At 32.1% G+C, this 26,099-nt stretch overlaps 1 protein-coding gene across 1 annotated transcript in view; it reads right to left on the bottom strand.

Annotated features, from left to right (window-relative positions):
- Window positions 1-26,099, bottom strand: part of LOC100644117 (leishmanolysin-like peptidase) — a 206,828-nt gene that overhangs the window by 59,299 nt on the left and 121,430 nt on the right. Inside the window, exon 3 of the mRNA XM_003393226.4 lies at window positions 13,352-13,452. Within this exon, the coding sequence (XP_003393274.1) occupies window positions 13,352-13,452 (101 nt within the window). The remainder of the gene's footprint in view (window positions 1-13,351; window positions 13,453-26,099) is intronic.

Genomic DNA, 26,099 nt, shown 5'->3' with positions numbered 1-26,099 from the left:
ACACAGTTTTATATTGTAGATAATACGTGGTACATACATATGTATGTAATAATATGCATGTTAGATATATACATGTATAGATTATAGAAATACAAGAATATACTAAAAAAACACGTACTGCTAGTTAGAGAAATATTCATAATCCGCAATTTCTAAGCAGAAGAAGTTTTTTACGGCAATTATTATACAATTCTTTTAATGAAATTAATTAAATTAAATTAATTAAGTTCAAAATAGTAGACCTTTTTAAATCTCATATTTTATGGATAAAAATGTATTGTTTATAATGTTCAATTAAATGGAAATATTGTTTAATAAATTCAATTTCACATTCTTCAAACAAAAGATAAAATACATCGGAATTATGAAAGTTTAAAATCCCGGATTATTATCGACTATTTATTTTTCATCAGCGTAATGTTTTAATAAGAGCAAATGCCAAATCTTCTATATGCCATATCTAAATCCATTCATATGAACTGGTAGAGAAAATACATATCGTTTATAAACGCTGTGTCTTGCAAAACGCATCCATTTAATCATCCGTCCGTTTCAATGTTTAATGCAATTTTAATATTGTTACGTCTTTTCAATAAAGTCGAAGACATGCTTCACATTTCATTTTCATAGTGTCAAATTTTTATAATCATTTGACAATACTGGAAAATTAATTAGTAAACGATAGAATAATAAATACAATGCCAATACTTTTCCTAGCCACTGTATCTTCAAATATTTCGTATTTTAATTTTTATTTCCGTGAGACTGACACGCTCGATATTCGCGCTCAATTTGATTCTTATGCATTGTATCTTTCTTTCTTCATGCCCTGTCGAACGTTCTCCGTGCTGGCTGAATGGTAAATCCCCGGCAGGCCGCGCCTCCATTTGTCTAGAAAATCCATCCTCAAAAACATGCAGTCCTGCACATCACTTTTTCGCATACCGACTTATGCGAATTCACCTTTGCCGAGAAGAACGTGCCTTCCCTAGTATCACTCTATCGTGAAAAATTGACTCTTCCACCTTCTTGTCAGAATGTATTTTCCTTATATCGTTCTCGTATGCGAAAGAAGAAAGGATTACTATGATCAATAGAGGCTATCAACATTCTTGATTTTCGCGATGTAACGCCAATCTCTTGGAAATTTGAGTTGAAATGGTAAATGGCATAGACGTTTCAAGCGAACATTTCCAATAAAACGAAAAACGTATTTCTGTTAATTTTCTTGCTATGAATTTTTGGTGTTTACTATTTTATAGATTTAAAGGGAGAATAAAAAATAATGCGAGAATGAAAAATGTGTAGCATTAATTGAATTTATTTATCTTCAGGCTTGGTGCTTATATCGTTCATCGTTTCGGCTCCTCCATTCAAGAACACAATCCGGATATTTAAAACGCGACGCTTGATAATGTGGTCACACGTTTACATGATCGTTAAGTTCCGGGCATGTCACCTCATCATTATCGTGACGATTACAGCGTAGATCGTTACAAGGTAAAGTTATTCCCTAACCACCGGATACAGCCACGAGGTTCGAGGTTTCACGTTATATGGTTAAACTCTGTCGCACAGATACTCATTCACAGTCATCAGTGGGATTCACAGAGCTTTCTGTAGTGGTGTAACAACCGCATTAATTATACGATAATTAATCTGAATTTAATACCGTCGATTTATAATAATAATAATAATAATAATAATAATTTACAATTTATAATGAAAATGAAAATAACTAGGAAATATCATGTTTCATGCATCATATTCAAAATAATTTTAGTATGAAAAGTGTGTTAAGTACTTTTATAACAGTCAAGTTTTAGTCTACGTGACTTTTTTCCTCCATCTTGACTTACTTCTCAACTTCTTATACTTCGTTTTATAATAAAATTGAAGGAGCAAATAGAGGGGCTAAATGCTAAATTACCGTTATTCAGAAACAATAGCGCCTTTTATGCTTAAATATAGTTCGACTCTCTTTTTCAACAATCCTTTTCAAATAATTATCAACTCAGATATATCCAACAGAAATCTTTCTATGATATTTTCTAAAATGATTCTATTCTTCCTTTTTCTATTTTGAATCTTAATTTTGAAAAATTATTAATTATTTTTATTTTTAAGAATAGGAGATCCATAAATTAAAGAATTGTCTCCACTGGTTAGCAGATTGATATTTCAATGTATTAATAGAAAGGAGATGAGAACGATCAATTTACATTACAAATGTTTCCATTCATACTGTATTAGAAACATTACTCTTGCTTTCGTAACTCGTGACACCTTGCCGTGCTTTCTAGGACACCTTTGCCTCAATGCGGTGAAAGTACATACATTGCAAAAGTCAAGTTGAATAGCATGAGAATCACGTGCACTGGCATGTACGCTATGTGATCGGCCATTATATGAGTCTCGTCTACTTCTATCTTCGGCTAAAGGAGTACATAATGACGTCCTCAAAGCGGTATTGTGCGTTGCATTGTATTTGCACTATGAATGAAACAGAATTTTCCCCATTTTTAGAAATCATTTGTATTTTTCCTGATATAAGATACAGTACTGGTGCAGTGAAAATGGATATGATTAGTATGTCAATAGATGTTATATTGTGTTATTGATCTCATACTGATCTACATATGACACTTTGATTCCATTTTTATGAATGTCTTACGTAGGTTAGCTTGCAAATGTGATGGTCAAAGCGACGATTATGAAAAGCAATGAATAACGCAATACGAGAATTCACAAAGTGAGTTCGATGACATTTATACAAGGCTTTATTTAATATTTCAATTTCATTGCACAAGTGAATGGTTTGCCTGTTTCTGTCAATACTCCTGCAATATGACGTTGTAAATACACGTACGTGGGTATAATTCTCTACAAAAATTTTATATTAAAGAAATGAAGGTTTAGTAACTGAATGGCAATTAAATATAATTTCGGCAAACGTGTTCAAGTGCTGTTATACTGTATGAAATTTATTGAATTTTTACATATTATCAGGAAATTGTATTCTTGATCATTAAAATAACCAAGATCACTTTCAACATTTCTGAAATCTCATTCGATTGTTCCACGTACGTAAAGTCATTTTTCACATTATTATAATTATTCTAAATTTCGAGATACAGAGAAACTTGAATTGTGCTTGGCCGTACTTTAAATTTAACTTGTAATTTATTTAACGATTTTAACATTTGTACAAGTATTGTACATTTAATCATTAAAATTGCAACATAATTATATCATTAATATTAATACATATTTTATTTCACAAATAAAATCTTGTTCTCTTTCTGAAAGTAAGTGAATCTAATGATAGCGACGAAAATATACATATATAAATATACTATGTCTGAAACAAACTTAGAAAATATTTATCAAGTTTCAAGTCTTTTATCCATGTGGAAGTTTACTACAGAGATTTTTGTTAAATTGAAAACGAATGCATGCAATGTTTCAATAAAATGCAATCTGATTTGCTGCGCTTTTAACTGGCCAATTTCAAAGCACATTTATACGCACCAGATGGAATAAACGACTGCGTACAAGAGCAAGGAATTAATCAAAAACAGTTGGAAATGAGCCGGATTAATTATTGCAATTACGATAATTAACGGGATTCTACTCTCATCATGCATGATTGTAACACTAAATGACATTGTTAATGAGTTTTAATAGAAAATAAAAATAACTTATTTGCAAATGGAATACGTATTACATATATTTTACAATAGATTGGAAACCTTTCCAATAATTATATTAATTAAATGGACAAATATTCTTTTCAATTAACTGCATTGATGGATCTATCTTTATCGATTATTATAATATGAACCTTAAGTTAAGTGGAAAAGTTAATATCAATTAAATACATTTTTTCAATAATATAAAATATAATAAAATTTGTTAGCAATTGATGTAGTATTTTTCTATTTAAAATACAAATTTTTCAAACTCATGACCTTTGATGCATAGGAAGGCCAAATTTATTTTTTAATGCCTTAGTTAATTTAGTACTTAACGTTATATAAGAAATGTTTAGCTGTATATAGCAAACAAAGCATTGGATAAAATACATTCATATCAGAAAGCATATAACATAATTCGCAATTAATTAATTCCTTACGAATATTTAGAAAAGCTGTGTATCTATACAGTTGGAGAACTACAAACTTGCATAACTTTACTGTCTTTAAAAATATCTTAATATCTAAAAGAACGTCCACGAGACAAAGCGATCACCAAAGTTCATTACGAAGTTTAACAGGAGTTAAAGTATTGCTTAAAAAAGCAATATGAAAGTTTCGTTCATTACTGACGTGAAAGGCGTTGAAGTCGGTTTCAAGGGTTAGAGGAGAGTTATGAGTAGTTGGAAAAGCAGTGCAATTTCTACCAAGTCCAGTTCTATTCTCAACTAGGAGGAATTCTATTTTGAACAGATACATTATTTTATATATATATACATTATCAGGTACGCAAAAATCGACAACTATTAATATCCTTCTATCGTTCTTACGATGTAAGACTCAGAAATTAAAAGTTTAAAAACAATTTTAAAGATTTCATAACTTCAGAAGTTCTTTATATTTTTTAATATAACATCACTCGACATATTATTCTATTGTTCAGTCACTTTATTCTTGCCAATTTCTGCGATATGATAGAAAGCACTCACAGTAGATCTTTATGTTTAGCTATCCGCCACGCTATTCGGGCTGACCACTCGCTGACTATGACTACTTTTCTATATCGATTCCTTTAAATCTATAGATATATTTAATGTTTGTAATATATCTAATTTGTAATATTTGTAATATATAATACGTGTAGTATATAATACGTGTGTAATATATACACGCACGTATAATTAACAGAATTACAAATTGTCTTAAAATTCGATTAAATTTTTAATTAAATGTACACATAATCTGCTCTAAAACACCGTAATCTCTTTACTCAGGAATTCTATCGTGCTGTGGTCAATCTGATCTTGTTAATCATGTCATTATTAATGTAAATAATCTCGGAGAGATGACGATTTATTAAACTGTTGTGCCATCCTTAAACATTGTCTTTCACAGGTAATTCCATTTTATGTACATTATACTAGGTTGAGCAATTAGCTCGTTTACATTCCATCGAAAGATTGTATCAACTGTTATTAGTTTCATATAACATCCATATATAATTAAGAAGTAATTTATTTGTCTCATTTTTTTTCCATGAATATTGCATCTTCCATAAAAACATTTGTATCTTTAAATTCTTGAAACAATTTTTATAAGATTCTTCGAAATATGTATTACTGAAAGCTGAACAAACTTGCCACTCAATCCTACAATACATAGATTAAATAAACGGTGACTATGCTACGGATGTTCGCGCAAACGTACAGTATTATAAAACACAACTAAGGAAATAGAACATAAGCAGAGATGTGTTTCACTCTCTAAATATTATAACGTATATCATTCTTTGGATATTTGATATATTTTGTATATTATATGCGTTCTGTGAATTTGTGCAATTTTAATATTTCCCATAAACGCATAAACATCTGCAGTCCAATTTATGGCGAATATAAAAAACGGTTCTTCGGTTTTTCTATAAAATAATTATGCCATTTGGAAATATGTGGCTATAAATAATCAAGTTGTTATCATATCGTAGCAAAAATCCGTACTGTGCTATGAAGAAGAAAGCAATGCCGAAATAACGCCGCGAATTACGATGCATGATATAATGCATTAGCCGTTCTGAACAGTGGCAAACATATGCGATGTAATTAACAGTACCGATAAGCACATATGAATATTATGGTTAATTTACGATCACGGAGTACAGCCGCTGAATTTACGAGATGCCGCTCGGGGGCATTTCCACCCAAACCGTACGGTTGCAGAGCGTTACCATTGCGCCAGGGCAAACATTGACCAAAACGAAAGCTAGGAGAGAGCACAAGTGGGCGACGCGACGTGGGGTTAGAGACCGTGTAACCTGGCGAGGAACGAGAGCTACGATGGTCAATGTACAATTTACACGCGCTAATGTAAACGGCCAATTAGAACGATCCTTTGATGCTTGAGACGAGTCGAAATCGCATGCCTGTGTTTCCATCGTGAAGGCCTAGCACGGCTTTGAAAAGAACGCCAGCAACGTTAATATTTTATGAACGGCTAACGACAGTGACCCCAGACTGCGTCCCAGTCTTTGTTGATATTTGGTGTGCCTACGTAATACCCTGAAAACTTGATAGGAAATTGCGAACTTCCTTCAATTATCCCACCCCACTTTATCTCTATTTCCTATGAGTTTCAAGATAGTTGCATCGGAATTGTCCAAATTGTGCGTGTAAGTTTGGATTTCTGTAATCTTCGATTGAAATAATTTTTAATTCATCGGAAATTTTGAAGGAAAATTTGAAATCAATTTGAAGTGTATGTGACATTAAGAAGATTAAAATGACGCGAAAGTGTGAACGACTCCTAATTACCACAATCTGTGTTTCGATCTCTCTCTCTCTTTCTCCTGGGAATTCCAGTTTCGAGATACATAGGTACATCGGAATTGTCGAAATGTAAACGTAAATTTAGATCGGTGTAGTCTTGAATTGATTGGAAATTGAGAAATAAAAACGTTAAGAATGACATCGAATAAATGTCACTTATAAAAGGTTGAGATAAATGACAATTTAAAGTAACGTATTGAATTAAAATAGACGTTGAAATAAAAACGATTGAATAATCTGAAACAAATGTAATTTTTAAATGCGAATAATCGTTTTTTTTTTAGTATATATGGGAACAAATTTTCAAGTTATTTTTCAAAATCGTCATTGCTTTATACTTTTATGCTATACTTTTATACTTATACTAAGCTATACTTTTATGTGCAAAATATATGTTACGATATATAATACAATATGTCCTAGATCTTCTAAAGATCCCAGTTTACATCTTATGTATGGAAATGAAAAATTACACGTCGTTACCTTCACGGTGGCCGCGAGAATCGAAGATTACGCGGCCCCTTTATTTCCTTGCAAAATTTCATTACGTGTAATTTACGCCAAAGACTATACATCGTCCGGGCTGATATTAGCGTGAAAGTTGGTGAATACCAAGGGCGCACGCCACACTTCTCTTGCATCTCAAGCAGGAGTTAAGCGCTTCTCCGTAGTAGGCATTACTTTTAAAGTGGAAAATAATAAATTGGTATACCGCTCTTAATGCGGTACTCTAACTGCACACAGTTTATTCTTGTTCGCGCGATATTAATGCACGATCGCATAATGTACAAAACTAATTCACGGTAGGAACAAAGGTTCGAAGAAAGAATAATAATAGTGTACTGGTAATAACGATTCATAAATTATGATTGTGTTCTAACAGTAGATTTACCCGTTGAAAATTGATGTAATAGTTGATTTCGTTTAAATCTGGAGTACAAGTCAAAAGAGTATAGAAAATTAGAAACGAGGGGCCAGAGTAGGAGAGATAGTGAATGAGGGAGGAAAAGGTAGGGTTGCAGACTGGGTGAGAAAATTGGGAAAAAAGAAAAGGGAAAGGGTGAAGAAAAAGGCGATAACTAGCCAAGTAGGTAAAGATTTATGCAATAGATAATAAACATATATAATAGTTAAGAGTTAGATGGCAGTCGGTAGACAAGGAATAGTAAAATAAGGGTAAAATGAGGTCGTGTGTGTGAAAGGATGGATAAGTATGGAGATGGTTAAACGCAGGACGTGCATGACGATAGAGAGATTATTTTTATTGTAAACCGAGTTTCTTTTATGGTCGCGAGGCTAACATAAAATATACTACTACCACTACTACTACTGCTACTACTACTAATAATAACTGATTTCATTTTAGTTCTATCGATGAACGTTGTGAAGAAGGGGAGAAAATTTCCTGTCACGAATCTGATGCAAGTAGAAGCCTTTAGGACAAAATATCAAATAAGTATTTTAAGATGTTGCGGTTGAAGATAACAGCGACGTGACAGCGACGTGACAGCGTCGAAATTTCGAGAATACCTCCCAAGGAGAGACAGTTTATGACAGCTTTGTTTCGCGAGTCGGTGACGGCTAATGGTACAAACCATTAGCTGATGTATTGGCCGACGATAGAATCACGGGAATTTAATCAGATGTCAACCGGATGACATTGTTTCGTAGATGGAAATAGACGTAATTCAGATAAAGGAAAATTTGACAATGTTAACTCTAGAAAATATAATGAACAAGATAATACTCTAAGAACTAATTATACACTTTCAGTTTCGTCTAATTCTTTGATCCTGTTGTATAAGTTGCCCTTTTAAAAACTTCCAATTATTTCTGATCACTTGCGATAACTTTCATGAGATACTTTTCTTAATTATCATGATGCACTTCAAATATCATTTAGACTTAATAAATCGAAGTGTTTTTGATGGTTTCAATTCGATAAGCCGAAATGTTTAAAAATCTTATGTTTCAAAAGTTCGCAATAGTTAAACTTGAACATTAAACATAACGCTCCTTTCACATTCGTTTTTACAATCAATAACCACCGTTTTTTTTTTATCGTCGGTACCAATTTACAAAATATGAAGGTCCATTCACAGTTGCCTATGCACACATCGATACTTATTAAATATATGTATTTGTTCTGATCAGATATAAACATTTGGCGTAGATCCATTCCAATGAAGGAAACCTTTTTCAAATATCGCGGACGGTCATGAGTGGATGGCAAATTGAATAAGAGTATGTCAGTTGTGAAACGACCCTACACATGCAGACAGTGCGGTTCATCTGGCGCGTGCCCAAGTTTTTCGTCGTCGACGGAAATTTTAACGCTTTCTATTCGATTGGACACCATAGCCGATCTCCCGAGAGAGTACGTCGAATGGTTGAATTCAGTCGATATCGATAGATCCGGCTTAATCGGTTAATTCTGTCCTCTCTTCTCCCCTCTTTCCTTCCTTTTTCTATCTTTTTTTTTTTTTACTCGCTGCGATACGAGCGACACGGGATTAATTATCGGTAACGAGAAAACACGATTAATTACCGACGACAGTTTCTGGGCAGCTAGAATGAAAATTCGGCTTCGTCGTAATTCACGGGGAATTGGCTGCATTTTCTCAATTAACTTGCAACACATTTATATGTATCGGTGAAAGTATGTCCTTGCCAATGTTTTAACAAAATTCAGGAATACTGCTTGGTGAAATTTTGCGCGAAAATATTTCGACTGTTATGATGGACTAACAATTTGTTGCGTAGAAATATTAAATAATAAGTGAAGATAATAAAAAATACAAAATATAAATGAAAATGCTATAAAATATTAAGCATTAAAAAATACTACATATACGTTGTTTTCTTAGAGAAAATGACATTTTTTATATTCTATAGTATGAAACTTTATTTTTATTATCCATATTTAGGACATCTGATGGTAAATGTTTGATAATGACATATGTTAATTTAAAATCTTTTCTATTAACGAGAGGTGTGGAATTTATGTGTTTGAAGTGCTGTCGAAAAAGGTCACTTTTAATGAGAGAGTAAGCTTAAAGGTGTACATCGTTTGCTGGTCGTGTTAGCTACGTGCTGTTGAAAGTAACATGAAAGAAACCAGCGCGTACTTGAAATTAAATGAATAGGTATTTCTATGCTGGATGTATATACTTAAAAGGATACGAACATAACAAAATAGAAACTGTACGTTTCAAAGTACCCGTTTACTTTTTAGTTTCTTATATCGCGCATCAATAAATGTTATTATACTTGTTGTAAGGTTCTTTGCTGTATCGTTGTGTACGACGTTGAACAGTTTTATGTTAACGAATGATTTACAATCCCTGAATTATCAAAGTGGTACTAGCATAAATCGATAACAATCCCACACTCAAAATATTTGAAAAACACGCGTTAAATTAGTTGAAGATTTTTAATTCGGTGGACCAAAGACATTCATTTTTCGGGAATTTGCTTATTTTTAAATTTGTTAAAAAATTTCGACCGTTCAATCTGTCCTATAGAAATTGTATAATTCTAAACCGAAAGAAAGAAAAAGAAAATCGTAGAAAATGTTTTGTACAATATAACATGGGTAACGTGTTATAAGTAGGCGGAAATTAAATATTTTAGTACGTATAAGTTGAATATTAATATTTCATATCGTATAAGCATTGTTTATGCAAGCTATGGATCTATATATATTTTATATGCATAAACACACACGCATGAAAAGATCTTATCACACGCGCACTATCATGAATCTTGTACGAAAAATATAGAGTTGCTAAATACGCTTGCGTGATTACATAATTTTACTTTGAAACATAAGAATATAGAAACATTAAAAGTATATAAGAATATATAAGAGTATATAAACATTAAGTTACTTGTGTCTAAGAATAATTAGTTTAAAAGATATTTTGACCTTAATTCCATAAAACATAGGAGAAACGATATAAAAGTACGAAAGTTAGAATTTCTTCTTGCTTGCTTACTACTTTCGCTACTTATTACTTCTTTCACATGTTGAATTTTGCAATATTCAAGATAGAATATCTTTCAAACTAATCGTTTTCGAGCACAAGTAATTTGATACGTTTAAGTTTGTTTAATGAAATGCCCGTCTCTCGAAGTTACACCTTGGCTTTTGACATTAGAACTACCACACCAATCAAATTCACTGGTTTTATAATTTTATTTTAAAATTCCTATTTCATGTTATATTTTCTTTCCGCAATGATAACTAAAAGAATAATATAATGAATTTTATTTAGTTTTTTACGTATTCAAACTCAAAATAATTTTGTATTCAGGCTACTTATACCAATATCAGTCAAAATGACTGGCACTTGTCAAAGTGTAAAAGGATGTTACAATCTGCTTATCGAACCTCAATTAACCAGTTGCCTCATTTTGTACAACTTTCCAGACGATTTTTAAATTTTTACTGTATATCATTCAATATAATGATATCAGTTATCAGGAAAATTCCAGATCGATCGCTGGAGTGCTAGATGGTAATACTAGAAATACCAGACCAATCACAATGGCTGGTTCTATCTCGTTTAGGGATCATGGTCCCAGATGGATTAATAATACCAAAAATGTACTGCATAACATTGAATTTCTTCTGTAAGAAAGTAATAAATTAATAAATATCAGTCAAAATGACTGGTTTTGATAGAAATAGCTTCGTGTTAAATATCGGTAGTTGTAGTGTTAACAAGTTGTAAATCTGAGAGTAAACTATCAGCAGTCTTTTGAATGTGACATATTCTACAAGAAACTATATTGTATGCTATTTTATACGTATAATGTTACTGTTTATATTATGTAGAAATTAAGCTGTGAACTATATTAAGCTATAAGTAAATGATAAAGTTTGGCTGGAAAATCTTGGAACAGGTTGGAGATACATTTTAACATATTAATTGCATCAGTAGGAATGAAACAGATAATGCAACCCTCGATCTAGATATCCATTCAGATATAGTTAAGATATTGTGAATACATGTCCAAGGCTAGAGAAACTAGGCTGAATACACGATAGGAACTTACGGAGTACTACTCGGAAAGTTATGCTCCGTGCCACGGTGGCATTTAACAACTGCAGAACTTCCGGTCCGGAAGTTAAAAGTTACTTCGTTGCGACTCCTAGCGACGCAAAGCGCGTCTCACCCAGAACACGTCCTGTTCACGACATACCCACAACTTTATTTAAGAATTTGCGTCAACAACTTTGGATGTGAGAATATTATTTTATCTTTCACTTTATTGTCCCATTAAAATCACATTCATTTCATTTTTGCAATAACGATAAATATATCATTATATAATTAATGTTAATAAATAATAATTTCATAGAGAGATTTATTATTTATATACACAAAATAGCGTTAGTTCAATATAAATAACTTGCACGAGCATAATTTATTTGGATAAACGGCATTCATTGCAATTCGTTTTATATTTAAAAAATATTGAGGACATAACATATCTGGTAGCTGAAGGGAACTATTTTAGTAAAAAGTTCAAGTAGGAACATGCTATTATATAAATCCACTAAAACATATAATTACGTGTGTGATAAATAATGATTTTAAAATACCCAGAAAGATGACAGAGATATACATTTAATTCCAAACAATTTTTAATAATATAAGAGTGGATTTCTTTGTTATATCTTAATATATTTTCTTCTGTGGTCTTCGATTGTAAAGTTCTATTAAAAATTATACAACTGAATAAGTTTCTCAGATAGTCATTTGCGCATCAAAAGCTCTGAAACTCTTAAGGAATACCTTCCTTTATAACTTCTTTTAAAAGTATATTTTCTTCCTTCCTTTTCGTTATTATATCAAAGCCTGATAATATTTCATAATATTCTACAAGCTTAATTGTTTAAAAGATTACTAAGTCTCAATTTCAGTTTCTAACTATAACATAAAGTAAACAATTTCCTGATATCCTTGTTTCAAGTGTATCAAGTATCAGCAAGTTATGGATGGTGTGTAGCAAGTATACATCAAGCTTCGTTCAGCCGATCGATACTAATATAAACGTGTGGTGGTGAAGGTTCTACGTGAAGTATCGTGTGATGCATAAATCACTTTCGTTCGAGACACCTCGCGTTTCTCTTGCCCATCGTATAGTACTTTATATAAGATCTTGGCTGCAACGTCTTTGCATTAGTGTAAAAAGAAATACGAAGCTTGGTGCTACATACGGTTTCGATGCTAAAGTATCAGCGTCACACACCCCTGTTCTAGCGATATCAGCGTCTACTTTTACCAGAAGCAAATAAGACGACAAATTGCCAACAGAAATTGCAGTCAGTGAGAATTTTGTCTATGTTTTGTATTGATATAATGTAACGACAAATGGATGTAGCTTCGAAATTTAAGAACGGTTTCTACGTATCGAATTTATAGTATAGTACTGCAATTTGTAATAAGTTTGAGACAGAAACTGAAAGAATATTGAAAGTAATAACTGAAGTCTGCAATATTACATCTAGATACATAAAAGTTTATATATTTATATATTAACTACGGAAATAAATACAAATAAAATTTAGACGAATAAACGGTTCCAATAAGTTCCAAACTTAAGATCCGCTGAATTACTCATGAAGAGTTATTACCTCTTACAAATGGTTAAAAGAAAGAAAATATACTAGCTTTTAACATCTCTTAATACCTTTTAATAATATTCCAAGATCAGCATAGCCTTCATTATATGGCAACGTTTTTTAACGCTTGTGCATTGTATGCTTAGCTGCATATCTAATATGTGTTAATTATATGTACAATTAATTATATGCAAACTCACCTGTACACGCTTTCATCGTACGATAGCAAGATCCGAACCGGCTGACTGATACTCCGCTTTTTCACTTCATGTGCTGGTTCTATGTGAACACCGTGAACAACCTATAAAACAAAAACCACGACGATTAAATTAAATTATTTTGCAACTAACAATAGCGACTTAAATTAACAGTCTGTACATTTTTCTATATGAACTTAAAGGAAGGAAAAATTGTCATCAAAGAGTCAAATATATTAATCTATCATTTTAAATGTGACAATTCCATTCCAAGAGTATTTGAATTGTAAAACAGACATAATTCTTATAAATATAGTATATAATGAAAAGAATTGATCGTTGGAAAAGCACATTGATTCATATGAAAATTACTTAGATTCAGTACACGATATTTCCAAGAAACTATGTATGATTGAAATTAAGAAACATTTTGTATTCATCAATCCAATATAATGTTCCACGTATCTTTTCCTCCAAGAATAAAAGCAATTTTACTGCTATTGCGCAACTTGCAGCTTACGTTGTAGAAATAAAAATCTGATTTTGTAGAAGGGATATATTCTCATATCTTGAATCAGCATAGAAAGCGAGAGAAAGTAAGAGAGAGAGAGATACACACATATATATGTATGTATATCGATCGAGAAAACAAAAGGATAAACGACCAAAAGTTTGGAAGTTTCAAATTCACTCATAGCCCGAAGGTTCTGAATTCTGGGCAAAAGAGTTTCCAAGCTTGACTGAACAACCCTTCCAGACTCTTCGAAACTTCTCAACATTTAGAACAATCTGGATTTTATAAGGACAAATATCACGGAATCCTACAAAAATAATTTCTCTCTTTAATTTAATTCATTTCAACGTCATTTACCATATAGATGCTAGAACATAAGATTACATATAGATTTGTTATACAAGAAATATTATGTAATAACGAAAATACATATATAATAGAATACTCGAGAATTTCCGCTTGAAATAAGTCGTTTAATTGTAAGTAATTTTTACAACTTTATTGTTTAACTGCGTCTACGAATATACATATGTATATTCAAATCAGTACACCTATGTAACTTAAATATCCAGATTAAATATCAAATAATTAAAAAGAAATTTCATTATTTCACACGACATTATGAATATGAAGTGTTGTAGTATTGTACTGTGTATACACAGTGTGTCATTTTAATCGACCCAATATTGCAGATATCTCCTAAACAATATGTTATTCGAAAATGTGTTTCAAATAAAACTTGTTCTGTTTCAGCGACGTCTTATAATGACCAGATTTGTCTAAGTAGAGACATTTTAGAGATTTCAAGATGAGCAATGCTCTTTTAAATCGAACTATAGTTTTTTTTATACATATTCGATACAGTTTTTAATTCTCTACAAAGAAGTAGATATATTATCAGATATAGTAGATATTTTATCAGAAGTGATGCTTAGTTTGAAAGATATTCCGATTTCAACTTCATCAAATTGAGTGCATGGAAGACAAGAGAAACGAACGTAAAAGCATTGCATTGGCTTTCCTTATCTTTTATATGAAGAGTTTTACGAGGTAAAAGTTAAAATATCTTCTAAACTAATCATTTTTTTATTCAAGTGCCTTAATGCCTCTTGTAAAGAATTAAAAAATGCATCGAATAGTGTATAAAAAAGTGTATAGTTTTGTTAAAAAATGAGCCACCATGAAATCTCGAAGGCCAGCTAGATAAGTTTTATTTATTTTTATTTTATTTTTTTAATACAGTTTAGCAAGTATTTGCATGGATCGAATAAAATGAGACACTCTGTATGTACATTCGTAACATCATACGTATAAAGTAATTGAATTTCTTTCTCATTAGTTGAAAAACTATATAGCTACGTCCAAAATTATTGTATTTCATCGATTAGCTATCATCTCAACACTTGCCTATTTCAGTTATAATCGTGTTAAAAGCTTGAAACATTTGCCGCATATTGTGATTCCTGGAAGCACGAGATTGCACTCTGAATTTGCAGTGTCGGACGAATTCAGAATCCAATCGGATTCATGCAACATGATTTAGCGTTGAGGTCGCGTCTGGTATTAGTGGCAATCAATTATTGCATATTCTGATATACTAACTCACGAAATTATTCGAATGTTTATAGGCATTTTTTTATGAATGTACATATTACGCGTGTTATATAAAATATTGTGAAAAATTAGCATTAGCTGCATCAGTTATGAGATTCGACTCTAATGATTACATTGGTATATCTTAAAACAAATCTGAATAAATGCATCATAAAATCCCATAAATGCATAAATATCTTCGATTTACTAGAGCAAATAAAAATACAATACGATGCAATAACAACTTTAAACCAATTACAAAAAGGAAATTACCAAAATTCTATAAATGTTACTTTCTTATTAAACATTAATTTTATTATCAACATGAAAATTATATGAAATTTCTTATTAACGCGAAATAAACTTGATCCAGAATTAACGTAACTGATCTTTACTCTCAGAGAATTTACACAGACATACGTTGTCATTTCCTATTACTTGATAAACCCTGTGATAGGGGTGGAAATTAGGAGAAGTCTCGAAGTTTGATAATTAAGAGAATATTAGTCAGTACGCGCTAAAGTGGTCTGTAAGTTACGATGGAACACGCTTAGCGTACCATCGTTATCTTCTATGTTATACGTACGTATATGCGCCTTTCGTTACCCTCCCGCTTTACCTTCGATCTTCGATCCAACCTTCACGATGCTCTGCCCCTTTGGATAGTAAAGTTAATGCTGTCCTAACCTCTCAAGATATCGTATTATCGTTAAGAAGCTTTTCGCGCAAGTCATAAACTCTCCGCAAGTATAAAACTAGATCGGATTAAAACTTAATGCGGATCCTCGCATAATTGCATTCCTGGCGAACTCCTCTCCTGTGACAATGAAACCGATTACACGATATTTGATACAGCCATGTACCAGACCACTTTAGAAACGTCGGATTAAAAGTGAAGCAACCAGTAAACAGGGATGAAAACTTTAAACTGCTATCTACGACCTATGTAACGATTATCTTAAAAATGAAATGTTTAGCGAGTAGCGTTTAAAGATATACAGTAGAATCCTCAATATTCGAATTAACAGGGGAGATAGAAATATATGGATAATAAAATTTTCAGGTAGTAAAACGATCACATTTTTAGTAAGAAATTTTAGTAACAAGTTATTTTCATATTTAAGGATTCTATATTATTGTAATTGGAATGACATACTTTTGAAAGCATGTCATTGGAATGGCTGCCAAGTAGATTGTCATCGAACCAGAAATTTCTATAATTACCAAGTTAGAAGTTAATAAACACGAATCAATCTCAGATAGATCGATTTTAATTCTTGCAAACTAGTGGTGAATATTCACGTATTGTATCCTTGAAAAACTAACTTATCACAGCGTTTTGTCAGTTAATTCTCATAAAAGTTACCTAACCGTAACTTCGCGCATTGTAAGCCCATATACATCGATATACATAGGTCGGAATTTATGGATCGGTTTTCTCTCAATAAAAGCAATTCTATACGACATCCTACAAGCAGAAAACCCATACTTTATGTGCTGAGGAAACCATCTTAATTTTTCTGTAGTATTGTTCGCAACCATATCTACCATATCTTTTATAATTATTACTTTTGCTTTTTGTGATTAATAAATGCTTGTATATACGCAATACGTGTGCGTATTGTTTTACCAATCTAATAGAAGTTGATTTATATATACGCAGACTATATTTGGATAGACACACGCAAGATGGTTCAATCAAACGAATATTGGTATTCGAAACTTCAATCATCTATTTCTTTTTTCTATATGCAGACCTACCTCCGCGTCGTCTAGCTTTCCAATATATATTGCATGTTCGCTAACGAGAAAGAGGGAACGGATAATAGACAGATCATGGAAACTGGACAGGTGCACAATTTCCGTAGCAACCAACTGTTGTGCTTTATCCCCAGATACATACCACTATGTGGACCGAAAGACCAAAAATCTTTGTATCGCCGATTGTTATTTTCGTTATGTCTGTCTGAAATATTACGTGATTTTATAATGAAATATTTGTATAATATAACAATCTTAATATTCCTAAATATCATAATATATATATATTTAATATTTTTTCAGTATCAGCAAGCTATTCAATATTGAAAAAAGTAGGAAATAAATAATCAAAAAATTAATCGTATATTTTATTGCGAATTTATAAGTATAGTGATTCAGCAAATATTATTACTAGTGGCAATTATAATATGCAAAACGATTGGTACATGTTAATACATAGACGAATATAGGTGATTTGAGAAGAAATTCCAAATGAATTTTTTGAAACTTCCAAGAACAGTCAAATTGCTTTTAAATAGGGAAAAACGAGTTTTATTCTAACATTTGTAACTTGTTCCTGCATTTAACTTGAATAATGTCATATTTTGTACAACTACTTACATTTCAATAATTATTTCCAAAATATAATAACTACTTCGTATAGTAATTTCTTCATAAACGAAACTTTCAGAGAACATCTTCCGTTACATTACACCTAGTTATTAGACAAACAATTGCTTCAACAAATTATCGACAGCTTTATTATCTTATTCGTCGCAGTTATTTTATAAATAATAAATATTGTATAAATTCAAATATCGTATAGACAACACGATTGGCGTACTCAAACGCCGATTAAAGCTTTGTGATAGCAAAATGGCACACATTGTTGGCATATTTAAATACCAATTAACGTTACATTCTGCAACATTGCAGCTCCATTTAACATATTTTTTATATAACGTTCCATATTTAGCATTTTACACGGTACATAAATCAAATGCCACTATACAATCAGCAATCAGAACTAACAGGACCTGTAACTAGCAATTTAATACTAATTTCATGGCGCGGCATATGTTGAAACAAAGTGTAACTGTGTTTCTGCTTTTATACTAATGGAAGACTCGCCACGGACGGTGCGTAGGTAGTAAGACCATGAACGCTAGACGATGTTCCTACCATCCCCATGTTGCGTCCTGCCACATACATGCCACTGCACTAACGTCCAAGTGCATTTACTGTGTACACGATTCTACCAGGCGATCAAAGCTTGTCTCACGGTCCGCAGCTTTGTGCTACGTGTACGTGTCTACGGAACAAACCTTCGACCACGTAGCTGCGCAGGAAACTCTGCGTAGTAGCGTATATACAGACACGATACATTCTCAGAAATACGTATCTACATACCTCTATTCGCATACCTGTACGTATGTACATAAGAACGACTCTTGCATTGCTGTCAGTGACACGTGAGCTTCAGGTAAAAGCATTCCTGTGCAAGGCGTTTCTGTAGAGTCGCAGCTTGTCTGGAAATCTTACGCTCCGACGAACTCTCCTTGATCGAGAGAAACAAGCTTGTTGCGGAACTCCATCACGCGTGCTACCCTTACGTTTGCGATTTCGTCTAAGAATCGAGTTTCCAAGATAAATTTGTGAATTAAATCGCGATGTTTTTTAAGAAAGATGATCGGATATTTTTTAAGAAAGGCGATTAAATGTGATTTATATTTTAAAATCGATACGATAAGAATTCACGTTTATGTTCGTTTGTATAATATGTTCTAAATATTCTTTGTCAAATATCTAGCAATTTTTCTTCTACCTTCAATTTCAAGTACAAATTTCAGTAGTCAAATACCGAAGGTTAACTTAACAATTTTTATGGGAAACATCGGCGAGCAGAAGTGAATATCGAATCTGTTTCAAGAAGATTTCAGGTAGATGGAGAAGGTTTTTAGAAGATTAAAGTGATTAAAATTTGATTGTGCAAAGTGCAAAGGTGAGACGCGTACGTGTGTATATGAGCGCGTATACGTGTTCCTCGGTTGGTGATACGTCGATGACATGGACCATTGACGAGTCGTCGACAAACAAAGAAAAAAACAAGATTCATTGAATTCTTCATTGAAGTCACAGAAGAGCACTTTGATTTCTTTTATCGATTGAGAATGATACTTAAAGTGTATCATGATAATTAAAGAATATAATAAAACGATAAATAATACAGTGTTTTTCTGAACTATTAACATATAGTATAATTTAAAACACAGTCGCATATCGTAAAAATGCAATGTTACCTCCATCGCATATGATGTTACTACAGCTGTATCTGTTTATTAAAGGAAAATTGTCTGTGCGGAAAGAAACGAGTATCCGATAATCATATGCAACGAACTTGGCCATTGTTCGCGTAATATAATGAATACGAATCACTTTTTCTTTCTTCAGTTCTTATAACGAATGAAGAAAATGCGCTAACGCACCTAGTCGCGTTTCAACTCAATTTTTACCAATACCGGTGTCCATTCTTTTAATAAAATACTTGGATATTATTCGGAACGCCCTGCCGGAAGATGTAATTTTAGTGGGTATACCCTTCACATTTTTCAAGCGAATAAGGAAGCAATTTTTTTATTACATTCTTAATTATACGTCTGAAGAAATTAAGGAAATAGCGAGATATCACTTACCTAGTAACTGCGAGCAGAGAAAGGCGACACTGCATTGCGCAAATAATTTTTATATAAAGGGACGAAGTGTTTCACTTTTTTGTTTCAGTTTACTAACGTTATTTATGTTTTGGAATTCCAACGAAATTTTAAATCCTTCTCTTATTTATTAAACCTTAATTTACCAATGACATTAATAAATAGATAAATGTCCAGAATTCGAAAATATTGAATTTGATCAATATGTAATTTATTGAACTGTCAATACTGAAATCTATCGCGTTTATTAAAAACTGACAAGTATTCCTGATACCTATCACTGACGCACGTTCCTGTCATAATGCAATATCATTTCAGCTTTCACGTCTTATCAAATAATTTGTTTCAATTAATTCATATTATCAAATAACTGGACCAGGAAGGACAAGAGTATAAACAGAAGTGTAGCATTTAGTTAACAATATTCCTTCCCTTTTAAACATTTCAAATTGTTCACATTATGATAGGGTCATTTGTACGATATTTGTCTGCACTGCAATAGAATTCTATTGCTCGAAATGCATTAATACTGCAGAAAGGGTAAATTCTGTTTTCTATTGAAAATGTGCTTCCGAACAAATGTATTCGAGTTAATGAAGTAATTCGGCATGCGTGGCGAGAAACGAAAGAGGCTTAAAGAGAAGTATCGAAGGAGATTTCCACGTCTCTGTATATTCCCCTGCAATTCGTATAGTTTTGTGTACAGATATCCAGTTGTTAGCCTGTACAATACATAGCGTATCTGTAAGGCTAAATTGCAAACTCTACGTTATACTAATTCAATATAGTGAATTCACAAGCATTTCTATATATACTGTGAATCGTAAACGAATTTCATGTTTGGAACAATGGTTAAAATCGAAGCGAAGTCAGAAATAAATTTTGCATATAAAGTGGTTAAAATTGAAATCGAAGTTAAGCAATCGGATGAATCGTATCAAATAAATTTCTAAATATACATATTTCTATATCACGCATCGAATTTCAACTAAATGTACGGTCATCTGTAAATAGATTTGTTTTCTTTCTATACATCATCATCATCTATACGTTTCCCGATTTTCTAAGAGATTCTTAACTTACATTAGATTCGACCGCAAACTTTCATTGTAGTGCCATTCTGATTTCGCATCGGGTTCGTTTACAAAGTTTCACTCTCCTGCGGTTACCAGGATTCCATCCTACAAGCTCCTTGATTTCGCATCAGGTTCGTCCTCGTTTTCAGTATTCCTGGTGGCTCTCCGACCTCTGTCAGGTTTATACGCGTACCTTACTAACAAACTGATAAACCCTACCTTACTAGAAATACCATTTCATAGGTTTCTCTCAACGTTCGTAATTTTGCTTGGCAACTAATAATATTATGTAGATATATATTATGAAAGTAATCAGTTCAAAGAGGATCAAATGGTGAAGTTGTTTGTAAATGTTGGAGAAAATTACGGTTATACGGATTATTCTTTCGCAAAGAATGTGTTAGAGGCACTGAATAAATTAAAGAAACAAGTATAAGTTTTATGATTAAAAGAAGAAATTATTCTGTTGCTTTAAATATTTCAACATCTTGAAACTTCGTAGAATTGTAGCATCTAGATGGAAGAAAAAACAGATATGACGAAAAGAATATTTAACAAATCCTTGGAATTAGCTTTCATAATGGCAATGTTGAAAAAATGAGACCAATAAATCAGTAAAACTGATTGAAAAATAAACGTAGCGTTAAAATATAATCTTTAATAAATGAATAAAATTAAAGTGGAGAAAAATACAAAAGAGAACGTATGTGTGTATAAAATACGGTATATGTCTCCGCACACCCAGTGTTAGCAGCAGTATTATGTGACTACACGTGATAATATTACACCACATGCCATGAATTCTCCGAAAGCTACCTTCATCGTAATTGAGATAGCAATATCACCGTGTGTTCCTTGTATCTAGGAGACAAGACGTTTTATAAATGACCATTAACAACAAGATAAGTATTGGCACTTTCCTTATACTACCTGAGAGTAATAAATGTAGGGTAGAAATGGAGATCTTAAAGAACAGAGGAAACTACGAACGAAAGGCTTGTATCGCTAAGATAATTAATTTTAAGCGCGTTGTAAATGTAGCTAAATAATGTAAATTTTAGTTCTCTTATTTAAGTTTTCAAAGTCCTAGTATTAATTTCCGAATTATTTCAAATTTTATGGATTAATATGGATAAAAGGTAACGAGAATATATTAACTTTATTCATCAAGACTACTGATTTTACCTTGTGAAATGCTATCTATTGTTTTAAATATCATTGGAGTTTTAGATTTTTATTTTATTTTGATTAATGAAATATCACCTGTTCAAAATCGAATTCCAAAACGCCATAGACAAATTAAGATTCAATAAAGAAATTACATCATTCATAAATTTTCTGTTTGATTTAATTGAATCAAAATTATATCACAACATTCGAATTAGTTTGTGTAATAATGCTTAATGCAATATGATTTATTTTATGGTTAGATTTGTTCAACTTAAGCTCCAGGATTTGGAGAAATCTCACTCATTTTTTACCTAATGTCATATTACACACACGTGACCAATAAGAACTTCTAGCATACCATTTTCTGGTTCAGTGAGACAGAAGGAAAGGAAAATCGTGTTAAATTTGTTGAGCTCCTTCGGAACTCTCATTATTTCTTATAGCGATGACATATAGATACGTATCAAGGTGCGTAAAAGGATCTTAACACCGATTTACTTTTTAAACGAAACTTCTCGCCTCTGAAGAAAGGTATTTTTCAGATCATAGAAAATACATAATAAAAGTTCGGTTTCAATCCATCGATATTTATCGAAGTTAAAATATAATCGGAACATGACCCAGAATTCTAGGTATAAGTTCGCCTACTTTTGCCCTGATTGATATTTCACGATATTTAAAATTAAGCTTTTATTATTTCAGGTTAAAATTTAGAACCTCTAACATTTGAAACCGATAAAAATAATTCCATATAAGGAGGAAAAATACTAGCACGTACTTATGAACAAAATTAATCAGTATTATAAAAATAGCATGATACTATTAATTTATTGAATATTATGTCGAATGTTTATTGAAAACGATTGAATATCATGACTGTGATAGATTTATTTGTTTCGAATACATATAATTTATTTTCATACAAAAATATATATAAAATGTATATATAAATATAAGTTGATTTGATTCGCAAACAGTGCATACTCAATGGTTTATTATAATATAAACGTACCCTTATTGTCTGTCATTTCTCCCTTGGTCAATCTCATAATTCATTGATTATGTACGACTATAATCCTCTTAGCTTCCTCTCTATGCACAATAGGCAGAGACTATGGAATTAGGCTTCTAAGCTAAATTGGCATCCTCAAAGTGCCGAAGATTGCGTTGGCAATCTCAGGGTATTTGGCTTTACAACATCTGATAACAATACAATCCTGACGTAAAGTTATCTATACGTAGCTTAGTTTTACGATTAATACCAAAGGCAATTGACCTTCTGTATAACAGTAGCTTCTCGAAATTTATAACTATCGGCAACGTAGAATCTACCAAACGATGTTGTGTACTATAATCATAAATATACAATAAAATTATTGAAATACGCTTTGCTGCTAAGTTTTCTAATAGATAATATAATTAATTACAAAATTACGTATAGAAAGAGCCAGCACAATTTTATGTTTCGTTACAGCTATAGTAGAATATTAAGTTATCGTTTGTGGTATGGAGCAGTTTCGTCATTTAGGAAATTAATTAGCCATTCAAAATATTCATCAGTTTCTCTAAACAGAGAGATTGCGAATAACTTAATAAATAAACAGAATAAATCGTGACGAATTCTGATAATAACATTCAATATTTAAAATCAACGAATACTTCGACAAATTGTTTATTTAATTTAATATTAATATGCCATTAAAGAAATTGTAAATAAACAATTTAAATTTCATACGATACGTATCCATAGTCCACTACGCATCGCACAATGATGTTAAAAGAATTTTTTCAGCATCTGGAACGGACGATAATCGAGCATAAAGGAAATAGAAAAAAATTCGGGGTGCAAAGTTGGAATTCATGTAAGACTTGGTGCATTGTCAACTATTGTAAAATTAATGCAGCGTGGCCTGCCGCAGTTATAGATATCGTTTGTTAACCGTTCCAACTTCTGCCGAGCCAATCCTCTTTTCTGAAGTCGAATCCACCTGGAAAGTCTTTGGTGCCTCTGCGAGTTTGTGATGCACCGAGGTCTCTTCGATATTACGGATCTTTGCTCGTCCAGTTCGCGGCTCGCTGACGCCGTTTATACCATGAATTATGCAGCAGTCGGTTTGCGAACCAACGAGAGCACGATAAAAAGGTCCACGACCGGTGGTATTTCAGAATTCTCATTCAAATGAATAACGCGGCACGATTCGTAGTAAAAAGAATGATTAAGATACTCTTAATTCTCTAAATCTATTTGCCAGGCTATAAATTCACAACGCGTATTAACTTGGTACGTTTAGAAGGAGAATATCCTCTATCGTTGGGAAATCGCCTTTGGAAATTATGTAATCTGCGAAGAAAATAATTAAATTAAAAGAAATCTGTGAAATATAATAATCTGGATTTGTAACTGTTAAATATTATTTCTAGAGTCAAATGTTGTTATAATAATAATAATAATAATAATCTGTTGTAATTGATGAAGAAACACTTTCATTTAAATATATCTGGAAAGAAATTCTAAATGGAAATAGATTTGCTACTGAATGTATAAAAAATTGGATTTTACCTTTATTAAAACAGGCTATCCCTTGTAATTTGTCAGAGCAGAGGAAGTAATTTACCGGGCGATGTAATTTATTCGGTCGATCGCTTTGGTCAAATGCCAATACACGGTGCAGAACCATTTTCGCGTTTACACGCAGCTATGCGGTATATCGTAAATAAGATTATTAAATTCAAGCTTTTTCTATTTCGATAATTAATATCATTAACAAAAGGGAAGTATAGCTTGAAACTCGTGTAAATTATATATCTATTATTACATAGAGTAAATAACGTTCCAATTTAGTTTAATTGTTGCTCTTAACAACACAATTGATACAGTGTATGCTAGAGAAGCTTTCAAGCAATTTCAATACAATACAACATTTTCAGACTTGTTCGGTAAAAGTAATAACTTAAATGTTATAAAATAAATAAAATATTATACGATTATACTTTAGCAGAATAGTGTTAGTCATACTTTTCCTGGTCTTCTAATTTGTCTTTCAACCTTTCTGAACTGCGAAATTACAAATTTTTGTTAACATACAGTCCTAGACTACTGCTTTATAAAATTCTAATTTCCTTCTTAGTTTTTGCTTAAAAGGAGTAGATGATAATGTAGAAAAAAGGAATAGTAGATGATCATTAATCTGATCAGCAAATTGGTAATCATCTCAGCTCTACAGTCCTTTTGAACCCAGTAGCACTCTGTCGATCAAAGTGGTTCGGAACTTAACGAGTTAGAGATGCAGGTCAACGACAGAGTCAGGCCCAAAGGGAAGCAGCTTCGTATTCACTGATTAGCAACACGCTATATTACGAGTTTATGATATGTCTGCTGCTATCAAACATACGGAAGCAAGTGCCTAGTAATCCACACGATTCGCAGAAGTGCAACGCTGCTATGTCTATACGTTGATTTCTAGTTTGAATGGTACAGAACATGCAAAACTTGTTCGTGACAAGAGATAGTAAATTTGATTGGTTTAATAAGAAAAAATTTAGAACATTATAAGTAACTATTGCTGGATCTTTAATGGTTTAATTCGCATGAAATGTAGCCAAATTTGGGTTTTGTGAATATAGGATAAAAATTACAATGTATACTGGCAAAGGAAAATACGATATCTTAACATTTACGATAGACAAATTTGATGTCCATATTGTATGTATTACACAAAATATTTTGAAATTTTGAGACACGACTGTGAAACATATACTTGGACTGGATACCTTGTAGCTTCTAGGTACATTCTCAGGTTCGTTACAAACTTCACCAATATAATCATGACAGTTGGATCTCATCTCAGTACTAATGAAATTTCGAAGTGCTTCGTACAACATGCACAATATATTCAGGCAAGATTCCTACGAGTTGTCGTTCTAGT

The sequence above is a fragment of the Bombus terrestris genome, chromosome 1 (genome assembly GCF_910591885.1).
Source record: "Bombus terrestris chromosome 1, iyBomTerr1.2, whole genome shotgun sequence".
Taxonomy (NCBI): Eukaryota; Metazoa; Arthropoda; class Insecta; order Hymenoptera; family Apidae; genus Bombus; species Bombus terrestris.
Note: the sequence above shows the minus strand (reverse complement) of the source record. Positions and strands in the feature narration are given on the sequence as shown.